This window comes from Neopsephotus bourkii, unplaced genomic scaffold (assembly GCF_033783945.1).
Source record: "Neopsephotus bourkii isolate Nb327-2 ecotype Australia unplaced genomic scaffold, CSIRO-AGI_Nbou_v1 NB_1624, whole genome shotgun sequence".
Lineage (NCBI taxonomy): Eukaryota > Metazoa > Chordata > Aves > Psittaciformes > Psittacidae > Neopsephotus > Neopsephotus bourkii.
In genome coordinates, this window is record NW_026902099.1 from 6763550 (window position 1) to 6785063 (window position 21514).

The following is a 21514-nucleotide window of genomic DNA, read 5'->3' on the forward strand; positions in this document are numbered from 1 at the left end:
AAACAGGCGATAATCTAGATTTTGGGATATTACCAGCTGGAAAGAGATAGGGACAATATACCTTTATTTCATAATTGTCTTCCTTGTATTAGCTTCTCTTTTGTTTTCATTAGCCTACTTTGTAAGCCATTTTGAATTTAAGAAGCCAGGAATCTCTTACATGACTTAGGGTTTTTGTCCAGGGTGTCAGCATTTGAGTACAAACTTATAAAAGAAGTTGCACACACCAGCAGTGGAATTTTTGAAATTGTGAAAATGCTTTAGCCTAAGGAAAATGTTCCATAATAATAGAGTCGAGCACTTATCACCCATTTAAAAAGTATAAAATTTCCAGTTATTTATTAGTAAATCATTTGCTCTTGTAGTGAGGTTCCTGTCAGTTTACAGCATGTATTTGTACAACACTATGTATTTGTTTGGTCTTGATTTCAGTACGTTCAGATCAGATTGTGAAGGTTTAATTTGACATGGAATGCCTGGCAGGGTTGGTCATATTTATTAACTGTATTAGTTATGGAGGAGACCCATTAGAACTTACTCTTCATTGATTCCTGTTAGAAGCATAGTAAGATATATTGCTTTCTTGCTGTTTTGCAAAACAAGGATCTCTGCACTGTGCTAGCTAAAGCATGAAAGGAATCACAATCTGAGAAAGCACGGTCTTAGTTGAATAAAACTATTAGTAATTATTTCTCCAGACTGCCAACTGCAATGCAAATCTAGTCGGTTCTGCAAAACTGAGACTTTAGCTGGGAGTTCTGTGGTTCCTTTATTATTCTGTGGGCAACCATATTGAGGACTCGTGATTTACATAATGCTGACCTTCAGTTCATCTTCATTTCTTATATAAAGGGTAATTGTAAGAAGCAGACAGGAAGACTTACTGTGGATTAGCTTTGTGGGTAGGAAATGCTCACAAAACCTGGCAAGACTATTCCGGACAACTACATGAGAAAGCAGATCTCTCACGGTCTGGAAGATACCATGGAAAAGTCAAGCACTTTGAGAATTACAAAGTATTTTGCTTGTGTTGATGGAGCTATTCCAATTCATACAAAATTCTCCCTAGGGCATTCCAGTTCTACCTCTCTCTGGACTCTGGATTGCTGTCTTACCCATACAAATCCTTAAACAGACAAACAAACACTGGCTTGTGAAAAGAGAGATGAAGGATTTCTACTACATCTCTGAGGAGAAGAGGAAAAAAATGCAATTAAGGAGTTAAATTCAGTGTTCTGCAAAGGTAACACTGAGAAGAAAACATGTAGATGATAGGTTTTATTGCTTCCCTCAAAATCATTATTTTTATCTCAGAAATCTGATTTCAGACAGCAGTGATGAACAAATTCCCTTGTAGACAACAGCACTACAACAGTATGCTGTCAGGTAAGGCAAATGGATTTAATTAATTTATGTGTGCTCAGACTCAGAAGTGCATGTCTTCTGACACATTTGTACATTCTCTTACAATTTTCATTGTGCTTTCTTATTTTGCCCTTATCACAACTTAACACAGCTAACAATGTCTTCAGTGTATTATTCCCTAACATCTTGTTCCGATTGTGAAGAGACGTCTGTGCCCTGTGCCAAACATGTGCCGAGTGACTGCTGCTGCCTAGTGCAGTGACAAGGTGTAGAAACAGCTCAGTGCTTGGCAGGAGTAAAACAGTATGCCAGAGGAATTTGCTTCCCAGCATGAAGAAATTCTCTATGACTATTTTGATCTAGCATGGGACTTGTGAAGTACTGCAGTCATGCCAGGTTCTGAAGTATTAAAATTTGCTCCTGACTTTTGATATTTTTGATTTTTGGGACAGCATTGCTCCATGCAAAAGATAGTTTAACAATTCCATGTTTCAGTGGATACACTCTGAAAGTACCATTTTCTCACTCTCTTCTTTCTGGAATCTGGAATGGGTAAATTTATTGCAGATTTCAAACCTGTCAACACCCAAATGTGTGACACCAGCTCTCAGTACATGTGAAAGAGCTAAGCTGAGGGACATGCTAATATGTAGCAGGGGAAGAAGATAGAAGTTCTGCAGAATACATTTTGTGCAGTGCAAAAAACTTTTCTGTGATGAACTCCATTTTGAATTTGATCAATTCTGTTATCAGCCTGCAGTTATTAGGGAGTTAGAAAACAGCAGGACAGGAGTTTGGACTTCGTGACTCTTCCTTGTACTAGAACATAAGAGGAATGTGTGCTTATACTGCTGAGTGTTATACGAGTTGCTTAAATGCCAAACCTGAAAGTTATTAAAAATATGCATAGCTGCCAACTGCAAGATAAGGAAGTCCATGTTTTGAAAACTCCCACTGTCGTTAGAGAGCAACCTCACCCAGCAGCCTGGCTGCATCCGGATAATGCAACTGAACCAGGAAGTGCCACTGTGCATACGCGCGTGCTTTGCCTTTGCAGCTGGCCAGTTACGTGCACACTTGCCTGGAGTCATGACACGGCTCTACTCTGCTGCTCCAGCCCTGCTGCTGTGCACCCTCGCTGTGCTCTTCAGAACATCTCTGTCAGTGGGCCATGTACCGATGCTGCTTTGGTCATCTCAGAGGTAAGAAATCTAATAAGAGAGTATCTCTACTTATGCTGTTGTTCTCTGTGTGTATGTGTGCACAGATATTATTGTATTTAATCAGGTGTAAATAACCTCTGGGCAATAAAATTACCCAATAAATAAATTAGTCTCTCAGCAATCAAACAACATAACTGATGAATTTACCCAGTTTTATTTATAATTTTAGTCTTCTAAGATGGCCATATTCTTCAAATCTGAAGTAGACATTCACCTTAAGGCAACCTTGAACTCTGCTGTCAGAGATGTCATGACTTAAAGGCACGACATAAGTCAGTCTTTAATCCCTGCATTTCTTATCTTCTGAATCCTGATTTTTAACTTTTTTTTTCAATGCAGTTTTTTTTTTAGCAGAATACATTGCTGTATGCATAGACATCAATTGTTAAAAAAAACCAGCTCTCTTGATGGATCATAGAATCATAGAATACTTAGGGTTGGAAAGGACCTTAAGATCATCTAGTTCCAACCCCCCCTGCCACGGGCAGGGACACCTCACACTAAACCATGTCACCCAAGGCTCTGTCCAACCTGGCCTTGAACACTGCTGGGGATGGAGCATTCACAATCTCCTTAGGCAACCCATTCCAGTGCCTCACCACCCTAACAGGAAAGAATTTCCTCCTTATATCCAATCTAAACTTCCCCTGTTTAAGTTCGAACCCATTACCCCTTGTCCTATCACTACAGTCCCTAATGAAGAGTCCCTCCCCAGCATCCCTATAGGCCTCCTTCAGATACTGGAAGGCTGCTATGAGGTCTCCACGCAGCCTTCTCTTCTCCAGGCTGAACAGCCCCAACTTTCTCAGCCTGTCCAAAGAGTCAAGCCAAAATTTAGGGATTTGCATACACATATGAAGTAAGACTTTGAACCTGCCTTGAAAGAGCCTGATACAGACCTCGTTTTTTCCAACCAAGAGTTTTATTCATGCAGGCTTTAAGGATTTTATATAATTACTCAGTATTTCCAGAAATATGGTAGCTTGGGCAATGTGACAGCTTCAGATGGGGCACTGGATATGTGAAGTTGTCAGAGGACTATGCACCTCTTACTCACAAGGCTGTCTCTGCAGGGCATACACATTGGTTTTGTCTAGGAAGTACTGTCCCAAAATACAGTAAGCTGATGTCAGAGATCTGTAAGAAAAGGCTCCTGAGGGCTTATGGAATCACAGGGCTGACTGGGAGGGCTAAAAGCAAAGTTCTGTTCCGGGTGGGAAAGTGACAACACAGCTGCTATACTCTATAGAATTTGTTTAAGGTGTGCTTTGGCCTGAGTAAATTACTTGACTCTCGCCTCCCGATTCCTAAATCCTCTTTATTCTTAACCTGGTTTATATAAGTTATAAGCACTCCATCTCATACCCTCAGAAAACAAGTATGTATTATATTTAATTCAACCTGATCTCAGCTCAGCATTTATTTGCTTATTTATTTGTCTCATGCAAATATCCATTACACCAACAGTATTTGGAATTTGTCACAATCCAGCTGGGTGATTCTGTAAGCATAAAATGCTTTACTGTACCATGCACAGCCTTAGTGCACAGGTTAACTCTCACTTTTGCTGTAGGTATATGTTGGAAAGAGTTTGTTTTAGAACAGAAGTGTTCCTAAGAGACTAAGAAAAGATCAGGCATTCCTTTGTCCTACTTCCTAGTTGATATAAACAACACACCTGTTGCAGATATAAGCAAGATCTTATCAGTTAATTCTGGGTGGTCATAAAAACAGACTTTCCACTGAGATGCGATTAGCATCTTGCTTTAGATTAGGGTGCAGATTGTTCAGGTTTACACAAATCTGGACTCAGAAAGTCAGGATAGTGGTCTGATTAGTCTGGTTTCATGTTTCCATAAATAGAACATTTTCTGGAGGAAGCGTTCTTCCTACCATGACCTTTGCATTTTTGAAAGGAGAAGTTGAAGTTCTTGTGGGGCAGAAGTTAGTTCTGGTGAGAGTCAATGAAATAACAGGAAATAATATTCATGGTATTTTGTAAAATAAAGAAACAGTAGCAACAACTTTTGGTTGCTAACCCTGAAATTAGGGCTTTACGTCTTGGTACTCCTCAGTGATGCAAGGTTTGCAGTATGTGGTCTTCAGGCTTATGAAACCTAGAAACTATTAAGAATTTTAGGAAGAGTATCTGAAGAGGTGCAGCAATTATCAATGGATTTCTATTCACTAATCAACAGAACTGAGATCTGTTCCATGACTCTCTTTCATGTTATCTGTTAGGACCTGATTCAAATAGTTGAAAGATAGTATATTTTGCTTTTCTTTAGAACTAGCCAGTGTTTGTAAAGCCCTGTCTCAGAACAGCTATGTTAGAATAATTTAACACTTTAAAGTATCTCTTTTATGCATTACTACCGTACTATAATCATGCTATTAAAGATGTTAGATATCAGATACAGATGAAAATTGCAACTGACAAATATATGCAGTGTGCGAAGCATAAGGTGAGTGTAATATATATCCTTACAGGGATATTAGTAATACAAATGCCTCTTTCCTCTATAAAGAAAAATGCAGATCTCTACTTTGAGAAAAAAAATGCTTTTAACCAAACAAAAATCTTTCCCATTGATCCCAGCAAATGATGGAATGGAAATAACTCAGTATGTCACGGTGTCCTGCTTTTCACAAAGGAATACTAATGTATCAGTAGAGATTCTCCAAATAACTTTGGCCTGGAAAAAAAAAATCCTTTCTCTTAAATCAGCCTTTAAACTAATAGCTCCAGTTGCTTTTCAAAGCAAGAGAGATGGAGAAGTACCTCTTGCAAACAATACACAGCAGAAACTTTATTTAGCCGTTTTGAACCAATATTCAGAACTTTTACTTTCCCTCCCCAGATTAGAAAGGGAGCTTGAGTAAATAAATTGATTAAAATTAGCTTTTAAGATTGCCTCTCATGTGTTTGTTTTAGAAATGATTTTTGCCTACAGTCATTGCAAAATGCATTACTACATTCATTTATGCTATGCTAATATTAGGAAATGAATTCTTTTCTGGCAAATCCAGATTATAAGTGACTTTATGAGACAGCATTAATGCCAAATTGCTTATTTACTGTGTTTCCTAAAACTGCAAGGAAAACTCTACTGGAAGAAGGTGGAACACGAAGAGCGTACAGTGGAACAGAAAAATGTTTTAGCTGTAACTTTGTGCGACTCCTGTGGAGATACCGTGTGTTAGCATGCATGTCAGTTTACTTCTGCTGTGCAGGAGAAAACAGTATTTCTTATATGGTAATCACAATGAGACTGAAAGAGACAAATGGCAAGAATAACATGGAGGAAAGTGTTCAGGAGGCAGCTACAAAGTAAAAATGTAGACTAACAAGTAAGAGTTACTGTTATGTTAACATCTGCCCTTCTGGTGTGTTGGATACAAGAAATCTTGAAATCGTTGCTTCCATTAATAATAAGATCCCAGATTCCAGTTCTGCCTAGAAAAACACTGGTCAGATGAGAATCTGTATGCTTAAACCTTTTGTCATGCGAGTGCAGTTAAGGACAATAAAGAAGCTAAATAACAATCTAATGTCTGCTATTGGAGGAAAGAAAGAGCAGGTGATTTTTAAATTTCCTCCTTTTTATCCAGCAGAAAAGCACTATATTAGCAGAGATGCTCATCATTGTGAGCCCCCATGGTTCAGGACTCTAGGATGGCTCTTCGATGCAAAAGTTAAGTCTGATGTGCTTGGCATGCAGAGGACCGCAGAAGGCTGTTCATCTTTGGACATAATATTATGTGTGAGCAATCAATAGTAGCAATCGATATGTGTGTTGGCCTACTGCCTGTTTCATCCTATGCCACCCCTGACTGATCTTTGCTGACCGCTTCACGTGAAGCATTCAAAGGGGTGGATCGGTTCATTGCATTCAGTAAAGCGCACCATCAGCGTAGCCGCGATGCACTGCCTGTGGCAGTCACATATCTCCATTTCACTCTGCAGTTCACAGTAAACCAGCTAGTACAACGTAAAACATATGGCATTTCCCATCTGAACCATGGTGAGAATATTGTTGCACCCAGCTGACAGTAGCAGCCCACTCAGTGAAGGGTATAGCCTTGCCTACAGTGCTTAGTAATCTGTTTAGAAGAAGCACAGTAAATGCATGTGTAATATACTGAATGTAAGCATTAGGAAAACACTGCATTATAGTAGAATTATTGAATAACTAATGTAGATTTATTTTTCTAATGATGATGCTGGAGTTACTAAAGCTGACTGGAAGTTACAAGGTCTCACAAAAAGTGCTTTTCAAGGTTGGATAGTGAGCAAGAATGGCTACAAGGAACAGTAGAAGCAAGTATGCTTTAAAACAGTATCATTACATTTCTGAGTTTTTGAGTTCACAACAAAAGCCTTTGCCATTGTGCTGCTGCAAATGACTTAGTTCTGTTTCATGTGCTACTGACTTCTATTCTTAACTACATGTGCACAAAGCTCTCAAAGTCTTCATTTTTTTTTTAAGATTAGATTTATATAGTTAGTTTTTAAAATAAATACGCCAAGATACTCACTTTCATTTTCTTTCATACAACCCAATTTTTAACATTTCTTAATGTATTTTATCTTCTTTTCCTTTAATGTCATTAGTATTTTGGTGTGGCCATGCAATGCAAAAAGTCAGTATGAAAGTCAGTTCCTGAACAGCCATTCAGATTCTTTGAGGGGCTTGTGTTTTCACCTATCTTATTTTCAAAGATCGTACTTAAATATTTGAGATTGTGAGGTTTGTCTTTTCTGACAAGTTGAGGTTGCAATTTCTAACTGTTTGGCTTTATAAATATAAGTTAATATGAATTTCCAAGCACAAATTAACAAAGAAATGAAGATGCTGAGTAAAACTGAGAAAATGTCAAACGATAATTTCAACCAAACAGAAAAAAAAAAAATCCTTCCTCCACAGCAAAGTTTGCTTCTAAAGCTTGAAAAGTAACAGGCAGAAAACCTACTAGAATTTAATTTTAACATCTGCTGCACGTTGTCCTGAAAGAGTTTTCCACATGTGCAGTTTGATCTAACACTCTCCCAAACCCCAAAGTCTGAAGTAGGCTGGGTATCTAGTACTGCAGGACTGTACTGTTTTATCTCTGCCATGGGTCCAGTTTGAGGCTTTTGATTCACTCTTGGCAATCTTCATTGGAATTACTGGGAAGTCATGAAGTGAAATATAGATTTTTCCTTATCCAAGAAACAACATTGAAACCCCCCTATGTGTTCATTACCCCTGTTCTGCCTCCATCTTAAGAGACTGCCAAGTTTGTTCTCACTCATAAAAGCTTGCTGTGCAAGGGTCATTTTCAAATTGCTTTTGGGTTAGAAAATTTAATCAGCATCTCAACTTCACCAAATTGCAATCATATAAGAGCTGGTGCTACAGCACTTAGCAATTCTCTGTATTTTATTATTTGTAATTAGAGCCAATTAGAGGATCTGGAATACCTGATTTCTCAGTCATTATCAACTGATACGTATTTGGGGAAGATGAGATATTGTGCTTCAGATGCTGGGTTTTCTATAGAATGAGTTTTACCTTACCCAAAACACCCAGGACCAAAGTATTCATAATAAATTGCATCCCTGTAGACCCATGTTACATACTGTTAAAATCCCAGTCATGTGTTGAAAGAATAATTCCATCTCATTATTATCATAATAATATGAGACTCATATTATCTCATCCATAACTATTTTTCACAGCAGCAAAACTAAATGAATGAGAAATTTCTCTTTCCAATCCTCATAATGATGGTTGGCAAAAGACTCATAAGCTTTTCTCGGTGTCTTGAGATATTCTGTTCAGAAAAGCTCTTCTTTCTGGAAAGGTAGCAATTCTGAGCTGCTTCTGCAGAATCGGTCCTTCACCATGAAAACCTTAAGAGAGACCACATTGTTTACAGTGGCACTGAAAGACCACTTTTTTTAAAGAAAAGATTTATTAAAAACCTTGATTTTAAGACAACTTGTGGTCTAGCCTGAGTTCTACTCCTCTCTGGCCACCAAGATATCCAGTGGCACTGGAAAGTGATTTGGGAGTTTGGATTCCCTCTGGGAATTCTCTGTGAATCTTTTGAACATGTTATTCTTTCCACTCAGTAGCTATTTTTGTTGTGCACAAACAAGAAAGTAGAGAGATGCAGTTATCTTAATTGGACCAATTTTGTTCATCCTGTAACACAATTAATATGATGTGGGCATAAATGGGCAAGTTCTTTTCCTCTTGAGTAGAATGCAAGTAAACTGAACTGTAAACCTGATCTTAAAGCAAAGATGTTATCGTTACCTTCTGTTTCACAGTTAAAGAAAGAAGAGGTGTCATCACTAGCAGCATATTTTACAAAAAGCAATTATTTTTGTAGATTACAGTGGAATCCATATGCTGCCTTGCATGAAGGACACATCGTCTCAGCACAGGAACTGACTGTACTCTTACAACCATTCACCCAGAATTCCAGAAACCTCATCTTGTTCCTGCAAGATATGGTACGTAACATTAATTCCTTTTTTCTCACCAATGCTGAGTGCTGTTCTGTACCTGAATGAGATGCCATAGCTCCTTCTCACCAATCTACTCTCTTTGTTTTTCAGCTTAGCATAGATGATTTCACATACCTCAGTGAATCCTACGGTAACAAGAATCCATTTCAAAATGTTCAGGCAAGCACTTCTCTCTTTTATTTTTTTTATATGTAGCATTTAAAATTAACCCCACCCCCAACAGACATTTAAGAAAGATGCAAACAGACAGTAATTGAGAAAATTAAACTGAATTGCAACAGTTTTCCTACTTTAATTATTTATTGAGATTATTCCAGTTGAATCAGATGGGTTAAAGGAAATCAACTGAGTTTGCAGAAATGTCTTTTGTAGATATTTTATCTGAAGATTTGAGTTTTCAAAATTCATTGTAACTGACAAAATTATTCCTAAACATGATGCAATTTAGTGTTGTAAAAAAAAATAAATAAAAAATATAAACTTCAAGACTGACACCCCAAAATTCTGATTTGAAGCCATAGGAAGAAAAGAAGTTATATTAATCAATTATTTATTCCTGATTTTCAGAACTGAACCCCCATTTTATTTTCATGCAGGGAGTTAACGGTTTCATGTTCAAACACGGTTAACATGTAACTAGATAGTGGATTGCCTTAATCTTCATGAGAAAAAGTAATGCTACTTGGGTAACTTGAAATGAGCTCCAGGCACAGACTCTAAGATGGAGTCCTCCTGAGCCAGTCAGCAACTTCAGCTTCTGTCCTTGCTGAGGAGGTTCATAGATTTTGTGCACAGCATCTATGGTTGTATTTGCATGACCATTTATTGAACTGTAATTATACAGAGGAAGTGTTCACACATGAAAGACATAAGGTATTCCTGCAGGCAGTGCAGGATGAACAGAGGAAGTGTAAATTCCCAAGCACCGCACAGCAAGCTGTGTGTTATTAAATACATAAATATTCACGTATTACCCTTACATCTATACTAAGAACCTCACATCTTCCTTGTATTATTAATACTGGAGATCTTAGTCTCTTTGCCACATAACAGCAGTTTAACACTGATGCTAGAACAAAACCAGCTATTCAGGGTATGTATATGTATGCGTTTTCTGAGGAATGAATGGGGGTAATCTTCTTTTGTAGTATAAGGATCAGCAGTTGTCCACAGGCAGATGTACTGGTACTTCTCTGGCATGCCTTATACTCTCTGAGTTTAAAACCTATGCAAGGCAGTCTGGGGAGCAAAGTTTGCTGCTGTCTGACAACAAAACTCGTTTGATTTCAGAAGCTGTGTGAAATGTGCACATGGCATTGCAAGCACCTAATGATGTGGTGGCATTATTCAAGTAAGCCCTGGATGTCTAAAAGGAAGCATATTAAACTATTTAATACTTTTTTTACCTTGTAATCAGGACTCCATCAGCACCGTAGATAGAGCTTGAGGCTAGAGATGAGTCCAGAGATTTACAGGTTTAGAAACTGGATGATGTACTGAGGGGATGGAGACGTACAGAGAGCTTGCAAGGAGGTCTTCAGCTAAACAAAGGTCCTTTGTTTATCTATGTATCTTGGGTCTGTATCTGGCAGAGCACAGATTTAAACCCAGGTTTTCAACAAGCTGAATAAATGTCAGTAACTGCTTTCTGACCTTGCCTCTTTTCTCTGTCTGTCTTGGAGCTGAGAAGATTTTTCTCATTACAGCTTCTTTAAAAATTGAAAGTTTCTTTTGACAAATTGCTCACCTTACCTCCAGCACTTCCTGGATTTGTGCTGTTGGACTTGAAAATCTTAATACTTTTCTAGCTTAATTCTGGGGGTGTGAGGTGCTGTAACTTGAGTGAAAAAAAAAAGGGATGTATAAATTAAATATTTTTCAGCTATGTGCTAACATGGAGAATTTTGTCAATATCTATTGCATAGACTTGTAGCTTTTAGGACCAGAAATCATCTTTATAATCATCCAGTTCCATCTTGGATGTAGCAGAGGCTACAAATATTTGCTCAGTTGCTATAGCATCAGTTGCACTCCACTTGAGCTACTTTGGGAAAGAAATTCATTCTTAATCATGCTGTGAAAAACTCTCGTATAATATGCACAAAACACAGGACAAAGTGAGGGTCAGGTCTGAATTTTCTCACTGGGGAAATTAGAATCTTGGATGTTGCATAATCACAAGTTTTTATACCTTCACACTTGGTATTATACAAGTGATTCATTAGGCTGTAATAGGCACTCCATGTCGCTTGGGCATCCTCCTTTTGAACTTCAGAAATGGAAATTTGTTCACGACCTAAACTGAAGATCTCATTTAGAACATATATGTTCATGTAGCAGCATGAGTACTACAAGAAGGAAGCGTTATTTGTAAAAGAGTTACAGGCTTGTAAACCACAGAGACATTTACAGAGAGTACTTTTGTTCAACTATGTTAGCAGCTGTTTTGAGCTTTTGGTATCAATGGGTTTGTATGCAATAAAAGAATTCTCTTTCCAGTTAATACAAAAGGAAGCTTATAGGTAGATAATTTATCTTAAACATTCAAAGAATTTTTAAATTAAATAATAAAATACAAAGATTAGCATTTGGGGAATTTTTTTGTCAAGCAGTCATCTACCATACAAACTATTTTTCTTTAGTATTAGCTTTGGCTTTGCCGAACCTATGTTCAGTTCCTTAGAGCTGCAGTGTATGGTAACACACTCCAGTTAGTGGCCAGCTGTGCAGCTGCATAATTATTATTTTAAGTAAGTCATTGCCATTCATAGTTCTATGTCTTAACTGTATTCTTACTCAGTGGTCGTAGACTGATGAGTATTGTTTAGTCATGTATGGTACAGAGGTCCAACTATAGTTTTGATTGACTTATTTCCTTTTTCTTTACCCTCTTGAGTTTTAATGTGTATCTAGATATATGTATTATTTTTTTCTTGACAAGATGGCATGCAGAACTGCATAATAATAATCAAGGTATAAGTTCAACATGGATTTATTCAGTGATATGATGATGTTTTGTTCTCTGGCCTTTAAAAAAAAAAGCCACAATTTGATTTTTCAATTCTGATCACTATTAGCCACTGAACAGCCATTTTCAAAGGGCTGTTGTGCCTCTTAAGGTTTCATTACTGAAGGGTAATACTCAGTTCTAGTCTATTATCTATTATTGTGTACATAAAATCAGTGCTGTTTTTTTTCTCACCCTGTGCACTGCCAAAATCAATTTACATTGAATCTCATCAGTTACTTTTTTGCCCAAGAGTTTGTACCAGAAGTTGCTTCTGCAATTCATCAGTCAGCCTTTGCCTTCACTATCTTGAATAATTTAACATAATTGGCAGATTTCATTAGCCCAGTATTTATGTCATAATTTATGAACATGTGAACAGAACAGACCCTAGTGCAGTAGCAGATACTTTTCTCTACCCTTTTCTTGCTGTCTCTTTACCTGCTTTTTACCTGTTCTTTACCTACTTCCACGTGAAGACTGCCTCCCCCCATGCTAAAGCAGCTTAATTTCTTTATGAATCTTTGCTTCAAGACTCTGACAAGTGCCTTTGTGGATCCAAGTACACCGTATCAGCTAGAGCTCCTTGCTGTACATGCCTATTGACTCCTTCAGAGATTTTCAGCAGAATTGTGAGGCACAGCTTCTCTTGCAAAAGCCATGTCAGCTTCTCCCCACTACAATCCTTCCTTGTTGTGGTAATGTGTGTTTTATTCTTTGGAATAGTTCCTCCCATTCTTGGACTTCAGGTTTCCTTCTCTAGGCTTCCTCAAATCTGTCTGTAACCCTTGAAAAAAATCTGATGTCGTGTTTCCCACTGCACAGTACAGTGGTATGAAGGTTTGTTCAACAACACTTTCTGTAACTAAAACATATTTTGTCAGCTAAAGTAAATCAGATAAATTTTCATTAAAATCATAATACGTAGCTTTATGCATACATTTGGAGAACACAGGTATAGTGTAAAAGACTGCAAGAATAATAGAACTTGGAAGGTTAAAATGCAACAATGATAATTTTCTTCGTAGTTATTACTGTGTATAGAAACAGATGTGCTTCCAAATCTGTTTGAAGAGATTTTTCTGTTTGTATAGATAACATATTGACCAACACTGTAGAAAATAAATACAATACTTAATATTTTGAATTACATACAGGTAACAAAATAATATTTAAAAGATATTTTTTACATGGAGGAGCCTGCCTACTCCACAGCCAGCACAGGAGCCTTTTTCCAAACTAATGTTTTCATTATAGGACTGTCTATCAGCTTTGATACCAAACATAAGTTAGTTCAGAATAATGAGTATGCCTATAAAATCTCTTATAGATGAATGCACAAGTCTTTAGCAAAGATTTTAACAATAGTCTTTTAATGATAGACCTAAATTTACCCTATTCCAGGATCAAATTGCTCAGGTATGATATCAATCCAGTTAACATAACACTGAAATGAGAGCTGGGCAAGTAAGTCCAAGCACAGCTTTATCATAGTGTAGCTATTTGGCTTCATGGTGGCCAGAAATGTGGGCAGAGACATCCCACATCTACCTTCAAAAGAACCTGAACAGTGATGTACGTAATCCAAGAGTGAACTTGTAATATTTCATCAGGAGAAGTGCTTCAGGGAACAATAACGAGGGGAACTGTACTCAGAGTGAGTTGCCTGTAGACAGGTTATAAATTCTGGCATTTAATGTAGGAATTTCTGCTTAGTCCAACAGCTCAATAGGAGGTTTTCTTCTCTTTCCTTCTCCCCCTTCCTTTTTCTCTCCTAGCTAGTGCATGGATGTACCTCTTTGTTTAGTCTTTTAGCAGATTTCTCAGTAGGCCTCTTCACTCTCCACCCTCTTTATTCTTGTGTTCTGAACATACATGGCAGTTGAAATCCTTAAATGTGTAAAGCAACATGTGGGTATTGTAAAGAGAAGTGTGCAGTGGCCAAGTGTCAAGAATGACAAAAAAGAGGCATGTGATCAGAGCGGCTCTCTGAGACTGAGGAGTAGATATCCAGCTGTGTCTGGCTTTCAGCGGGAAAGCAGTTGAATACCAGCGTCTGGAGGCTGAGACAGATGGCAGTGCAGGATTGCTTAGGAGCAGAGGCACAGTTCTGATAATGCTCAGTAATGATGCATTTTTATATCTTATTCTACAATAAATGAGTAATCTGTTTAATATATGTCCTTGGAAGAAGTGGCTGCTGCCATTCTGGCTGCTGCTAGGGGGCAAAGGATTAAATATTGAAAAAAAAAAGTTGACTATTGCTCAGAACTTTAGCTCTAAATTCATATAAACAAACAAAAATGAAGCGTATCACTGTTTTCTTCCCGGCAGTGCTAAAAATGCTACTCAAAGACTTGTGAACCAGATCAGTACTTTCTGCTCTATTTTAATTTCTGCAGTTATTTTTCCATCAGTCTGGCAAATCAGACAATGCTGCATAATTCTCCCTTTGAGTATCTATAGAAATGTGAAAATAACTAGCCCTTGCCTAGGAAGAAGTACGTGTGAACAATTAGGAAGAACCAGAGCAGGTCAGAAAAAGTGGTAGGCAGTTGGAGAACAGACAAAAGGGAAAAAGAGTAGGAGGAGAGAAGTGTTAGCAACAGCACAACACTTGCATAAATTAGAGGGAGAGAGAGAGTCTCCAGCAGCAACTTGAATATCCAAATGTTGGAGCATGTGACAGACTCAATCTAGACTTAAATGTAGAAAGTGGGGAAGCAAAGTTAACAAGGTTTAAACTAAGACTCAGTTTAAAAATGTCTTCTCATATTTACTTTAAATTTGGGGTACATTAATTTTGATCATTCTCAAGTCTCCATCTTCCATTTTTTTTCCCCTGAATATTTCAAGTTAGTTTCATTATCAAGAAAAGTATTTGGAAAGATTTTATTTGACTAAGCAGGTTTCAAATTTATAGAATGAGGATGTTCCTTAATTCATTTCACTCAAGTATTTTAATCAGAAGCTGAGCTGTGAGGATTACAAATAAACTGATAACTAAACTGATGCTTGATTATCTGAACCAGTTCAAACTGAGCATTTCTCGTGGTCTAAGCCCAGGCCGTTAATCTGAACCACTCAGTCTACCCCCCCACCTCCTGCCCTTTCTCCCCACCTCCCACCCCCAATCCCGGAGGGATGGGAAGGTGAATCGAAAGGATGTAACTCCCATGGGTTGAGATAAGAACAGTCCAGTAACTAAGGTATAACACAAATCACTGCTGCTACCACCAATAATAATAATGATAAGGGAAATAACAAGGGAAGAGAATACAATATCACCCGTTGAAACCCAGCCCAACCGAGCAGTGCCCCAGCCCTTCCGGGTAACTCCCAGTTACATCCTGGGCATGACATGCTGTGGTATGGAATACCTCTTTGGCTAGTTTGAGTTAGGTGTCCTGTCTTTGCTTCGTCCCGGCTTCCCCTCCTCCCTGGCAGAGCATGAGACTCACAAAGTCCTTGGTCAGAGTAAACATTCTGACCAGCAACTAAAAACATCGGTGTTATCAGCACTGTTCTCAGGCTGAAAGTCAAAACCACAGCACTGCACCAGCTACTAAGAAGGAGAAAAATGACTGCTACTGCTGAACCCAGGACAGCTTTGTAATTTGTATTCTGAGTACAGAGCACATGACATTGAGTTTGTTTGTGTGTCTGGAAGCTTTCTATACCCTGAAACATGTAGCTTTCTTTAATAGTTAAAAATTAGACATTTGTCAATACTATGTGCTGTACTACCAGGATATTTACAATGGAAGGGTATTTATTATGCAAAGTATGACTCTGTACTGGATACAGATGCTGGAACTTGAGGTGTCTGGCATTGATCCTTCTCACCTCCAAGGGTGTTCAGTTAGGTGGCCATATGATGAGCTTCATTTCTGGCAGCATTCATAAGCTGTCTATCTAGCTTGAGAATTTCTACATCATCTGTCTCTCCTCTTCCACCACACTTGTGCAAATAACAGTAAGAGTCTGATGTCCCTGGGTATCTTAAGCTTTCCCCAAAAAGTTGCAGGAATAAGAATGGCACAAGTGTCACCTCACTGCCCCTTTTCAGGAGCAGCCCGCAGGCTGTATCAGGCTGGTGAGAATTAACATACTGTTTACCATGATGGTTCCTCACCTTGAATTTCACAGTAAGGACACATTAAAAAACAAGGTTTGTGTTTAATTATTAAGCAACTAAATAACTGTTTACAAATTTATTACAGGAAATTCTTCAGTCTTCTCCTTCATCTTTAGTTTTGCCAGCTGTTGATAGTGAGGCTACCAGGAACCTCCTGAGCTCTCTTCAGGAGTCAGAAGATTGGAACTTAACAAACATAACTAATCTCAGTGTCTCTCATCTGGAAGTGAATACACCTAAACCAAGCTTACTGGTGATTCAGCTACAGCCACTTGTCAGGTAGGAGGTTGTCACAAACAAAACTGACCCGTGTGTGTGCACAATTTTTAAAGTTTTTGAAAATCCAGGAAATTTAAAAAACAAAGTGGAAGTTCATAGGGTTAGCAAAGTTATTTTTCTTGCAAGGGTGAATTTGGTGCTTTTTAGAGTTCCCTGATGAGCTTAGCAGGTGTAATAGATGAATTATGTTGAGAAAGTCAGTCAAGCGTTCCATTTTGTCTGCCTCATTATATGAGAACAAAGGGACAGCTAATAAAACTAAATAGCAACACACTTCTGGCAGAAAGGTTGAATTATTTTATACAATACATGATTAACCTGCAGAATTAATTACTAGAAGGCATTCCTAGGCATCAAAAAACCTGGCAGGATAAATAAACAAGCAGATAAACATACAGACAAACCTAAAGTTAATATGAATAACGAGACTGTTTTTCATCACTCTAGAAGGAAAAAGAGGGCTATAATTCTTCATGTTTCCAGGCCTGTGACAACTGCGATCTGACAGAGCTGGAGAGAGAAATGGTTCCTTCAGGGAATGTATATTTAGGAAATATAAGGCTTGGGTGTATCCATTTCCTCTGCTCAGCTTCTCCTATACTTTGTTCTTCCTAGTCTGTTACTCGGGCATTTGTACATGTTAGTATAGGGTGCATGTACCAATGTGTCCTAATGAAGGGTGCATGTACCAATGTGTCCTAATGAAGTGCAACCATAGCTATCACATCACTACACAGAAAAAGACATGACCCCCATTTTAAGGAGCTCATGTACAAATGTTAGACAATGGGCCAACACCAAATGAAGAAACAACCTGTGCAGAGACTGGTCAAAATACCATCAGCAGTCTCACTTCTCTGCAACTAAGGAAGTTCGAGGGTTTTGAAGAACCAGCTGAAGGTGTGGTCCTTATACTACTAACAGCTTTGCAGAAGAAAAGGGTCATGGGGAGGACATGAGAAAGTGATGAAGTGACTGATACTGACAGTAATCTGTTTCCCTGTCAGTGTTCTTGTGCATTTCTGGTTCACATTGTGCTTGCCTAGAAAAGATTTTTAATTATTTTTCTCTCGCTCTTTTTGTAGTGGTTTAAATGAGATTTCCACCCTGGAAGCAGTTGCTGAAAACGGTAAGCAGTATAATCAAGATGTAACTCACATTTCATCATTTAAGTGTGTGTTTTCATTTGAGCAGATTGTATTCTCTAGTTTCTGGGTTTTGCTGTAATACTACTATTTAAAGGTTTGTTCTTCCCCTATCTATAGTACTTACAAGCAGTCAATTATCATAGTGTTGACGTACTGAGCATCTGATTCAAAATCCCCACAAAGGGATATGGCTCTGTGACCTGAAATGTGATGATAATTCATCTCTGCTTCAGGCACGGGCCTTTGCTCATGCTCTGAGATCCTCCTTGTTCAGAGTACAGGCCCTATGTCTCCATGCAACTTGAGCTTGCATCTCAGCTGGTGTACCGGCAGCTGGAGGTATCAGGCTCATTCAACAGTTTGAAGGTCTTAGTCTCAACAGAGGGTGTGTGAATGAACAGAAAATGTTTTTCTAATCTTTGGAAAACTATACTGTTGCCCTTCACAGCCTTTGGGTTTAGTCTTCTATTGTTTTTGCCAAAGACTGCTTGTTAAAGTTCAATCTCTCAATATAACACTATAATACTTCTCTTACCTACCATCAGGATGAAAAAGAGGTACTATACACCCAAAAGGCACTGAGAGGCATCTGTTTTGATTCTGCAGTTCTTTCGCTTACTACTTTAAATTAGAGATCAAGTTATAAAGTCTGGAAATCATTGTAGTGGTATCTTCAGGAGCGTGTAGTATATTGTAGTGTAGTGTAATGTAGTGTAGCGTAGCATAGTGTAGTGGGCTAATAATTAAGTAGAGTCCTTAGTGCCTATGACTGTTTCTGCCTAAAGCTGGGGGTGTAAATTTGAAAATCAGGGGAAAATACCTTAGTACTGGAATCAGCGGTGTGTCCTTTCCTCTTTGTTTTTGCACTGCTCCAAAGTGAGTGTGGTTTTTGTACTCAAGCAGCTGAATTTACAGCCTTGATTTGCAGAGGAGTTGTTTAGTTCTCTTTTCTTGTCCCCAAGCATATTAAATATGAAAAGTCTTAGCTTAATGCTGGCCTTGCCTAAACATTAGCCTTTTCTTTATGGGACATTTATTTCATCAACTGCACAAACTCAAGAAAAAGTTTCCCAAACCCTGCCTCAGGCCACTTTGTTTTGGAACATCAAAGTTAATGGGAGACCTGTGGGATGATGGAGGAACAGGCTATACCAGCTTTCTAGTTAGTGTCATCTGGCTGTTATAAGGAAAAAGGTGTGTGGATGAGGGAAGATGTGCTGCTTTGTATGGCCATGTGCTGCTTTGTGTGGCCAAGTGCAAAATCTGCACTTAGTATTCTGCATCTCAGCTGTGCTCTAGAAAAGTGGGAGTGTGGTCTGAATCCTCACTTTCTGATTTATTTGCCAAAGTGGCCACTCACTTGCTGAATAAAAACTGGAAATCAGCAGGAAGCTTTCATTTGCTGAATATTGCTGTCAGGAGACCCTTCAAGGTCAAAACTGCTTGCAAGGTTGAGAATTAATTGGCATTTGTTGCAGAGGGACTGCTGTTAGATCCTACCTGTGTAAGCAACAAAAAATACTATTTTCACATACTTTCTCACACGAACCTCATTCTCACAAGGTTCAACAAGTCCAAGTGCCAGGTCCTGTACCTGGGTTGGGGCAACATCTCAGCATCAATACAGGGGGTATTAGGGGGTTGAGAGTACCCCTGAAGAGATGGACTTGGGGGTATTGGAGGATGAAAGGTCAGACATGAGCCAGCAGTGTGAACTCGCAGCCCAGGACAATCTTGGGCTGCATCCAAAGGACCGTGACCAGCAGGTCAAGGGAGGTGATTCTGCCCCTCTATTCTGCTCTTGTGAGACTCCACCTGGAGTCCTGCATCCAACTCTGGAGTCCTCAGTACAGGAAAGACATGGGCCTGTTTGAGAGGGTCCAGAGAAGGGCCGCAAAAATGATCACAGGAATGGAACATCTCTCCTATGAGAAAAGGCTGAGAGATTTGGGGTTGCTCAGCCTGGAGCAGAGAAGACTCCAGGGAGACCTTATTGCAGTCTTTCAGTTCTTAAAAGGGGCCTGTGAGACATGGGGAGAGACTTTTTAGAAGCGCCTGTTGTAATAGGACAAGGGGTGATGGTTTTAAACTAAAAGATGGGAGATTCAAGCTGGATGTGTAGAAGAAACTTTTTACCATAAGGGTGGTAAAACACTAGCACAGGTTGCCCAGAGAGGTGGTGGATGCACTGTCCCTGGAGACATTCAAGGCCAGACTGGATGTGGTTCTGGCAACCTCATGTATTTGAAGATGTCCCTGCTTATTTCAGGGAGGGCTGGACTAAATGAGCTTTGAAGGTCCCTTCCAACACACACTATTCTATGATTCTATAGTAAGAGAATTGTTAAGCTATAAGTGTAGAGTGTAGTTGTTGGGGTTTTTTGTCAGTATCAACAATAAACCAATAGAAGAACACTGCAGACCTGTATTAGGCTGCCCAGAAGTTCACAAAGCCTCTTATGTTTGTCACAGCAACTTCTTTCCTTTCTGCTGTAGAGGGTTTTAAAATATGATGTAATAAAATGTCAGAGAAATCTCTCCTGCTGTTTTACTCACTGCAGAGAGGAAGCTCTGTAAGACGGAACAAATGGGCTCAGATTCTTCCCATGGGAAATGTACTGCTCTGAGATATCTAGAAGCTGGAGTAAGCAGAGGTTTTTGCATGTTGTTAAAATGAGGCTCATTACAAAATTCAAACTGGAATTCAGAAAAATCTGCTCAAGTGTTAAGGGATTCAGGCTTATGGTTTTCTGCATGCTTCCTTTCAGTATTCTTTTTTTCTTCTTTTGCACGAGGTAGCGTTTGACATAGCTACTCAGTTTGTGACAGTTTTCCTAAATGTATCTTTGCTTAGAAGGTTGCATTCTGTCATGTTAGTCTTACCTGCTGGATCCAACATACTTCAAAATTGATGGAAAAGCTGCCTCTGACTCCATCTGCTTAAGATGAAGTGCTTTAATTACTATTGCATGTATTCCTTTTTCCACTCCGATTCTCAGTGCTTTCAACTCTTTCTCTTCTCTCTCATTTTACCCCCTCTCATATTATTCTTTTCTGTTCTTTCTGTCCTGTTTGTAGTTTGTACTTTCTTTGTCACCTTTCTTCTTCCAGAGCATTTCTTCTCAGTTAATTTCTTCCATCCCTTCTATCCATGTTCACACAAAGAAATTAAAGTAGATTAGAAATTAACAGTAGCACTAATACCACACTCCCTGGTGAAATTCAAGGGATGTGTGTCTTCAATGAATTAAAAGGGTTTACTTCTTCCACCAGGGTGTAAATTCAGGCAGTTTTGCTGACTATAGGGTGTTACCCTAGACAAACTGTTTTACGTTCATAGATGTATGTAGTGTTTTCTTGATCTATGCTATCTAAAATTACACCTAAGTAGAACCACTCTAACATCAATATCACCACCGCGAGATACCTCTTGTTCCCTCAAAGAGCCTGGGATGGCTAACCATGTAATTCAGGTGCTTTAAAACATGGTGGACCATCTGGGCCCTTTTCCTTGGAAAATTTGAAGACAGTCAGAAGCAAGGTAGAATTTTGAACACAGGCAAACAAAAATCTATATCAAATCTGTTGTCATGAGGGTGTTCACAGCAGCTTTTCTTAATGAAGGAATTGCCTCTAGAATCTTCCCAAATGCAAGAGTTATACATGTTACTGGTAACTGTAGTTATGCATAGCTCCTTACTAAAGTGACATGCAAATAACATGTTATTTCAGAAAGTAATCGGTTGCTTTAACAGAAGAAAATCTAGAGACAATCCATGTATTTTCCTATGTATTATTTTTTCTGCTGCAAATTTTAGCTGAGGCTGGTGAGAA

General features: G+C 38.7%; 1 protein-coding gene across 1 annotated transcript in view; it reads left to right on the plus strand.

The window, feature by feature from the left end:
• The first annotated feature begins 1604 nt into the window (after window positions 1-1604).
• The window catches only part of ATP6AP1 (ATPase H+ transporting accessory protein 1), a 56155-nt gene continuing 36245 nt past the window's right edge, over window positions 1605-21514 (plus strand). Inside the window, exons 1-5 of the mRNA XM_061372979.1 lie at window positions 1605-2567; window positions 8970-9093; window positions 9199-9267; window positions 16339-16532; window positions 17618-17661. Coding sequence (XP_061228963.1) covers window positions 2368-2567; window positions 8970-9093; window positions 9199-9267; window positions 16339-16532; window positions 17618-17661 — 631 coding nt within the window. The 5' untranslated portion in view covers window positions 1605-2367. The remainder of the gene's footprint in view (window positions 2568-8969; window positions 9094-9198; window positions 9268-16338; window positions 16533-17617; window positions 17662-21514) is intronic.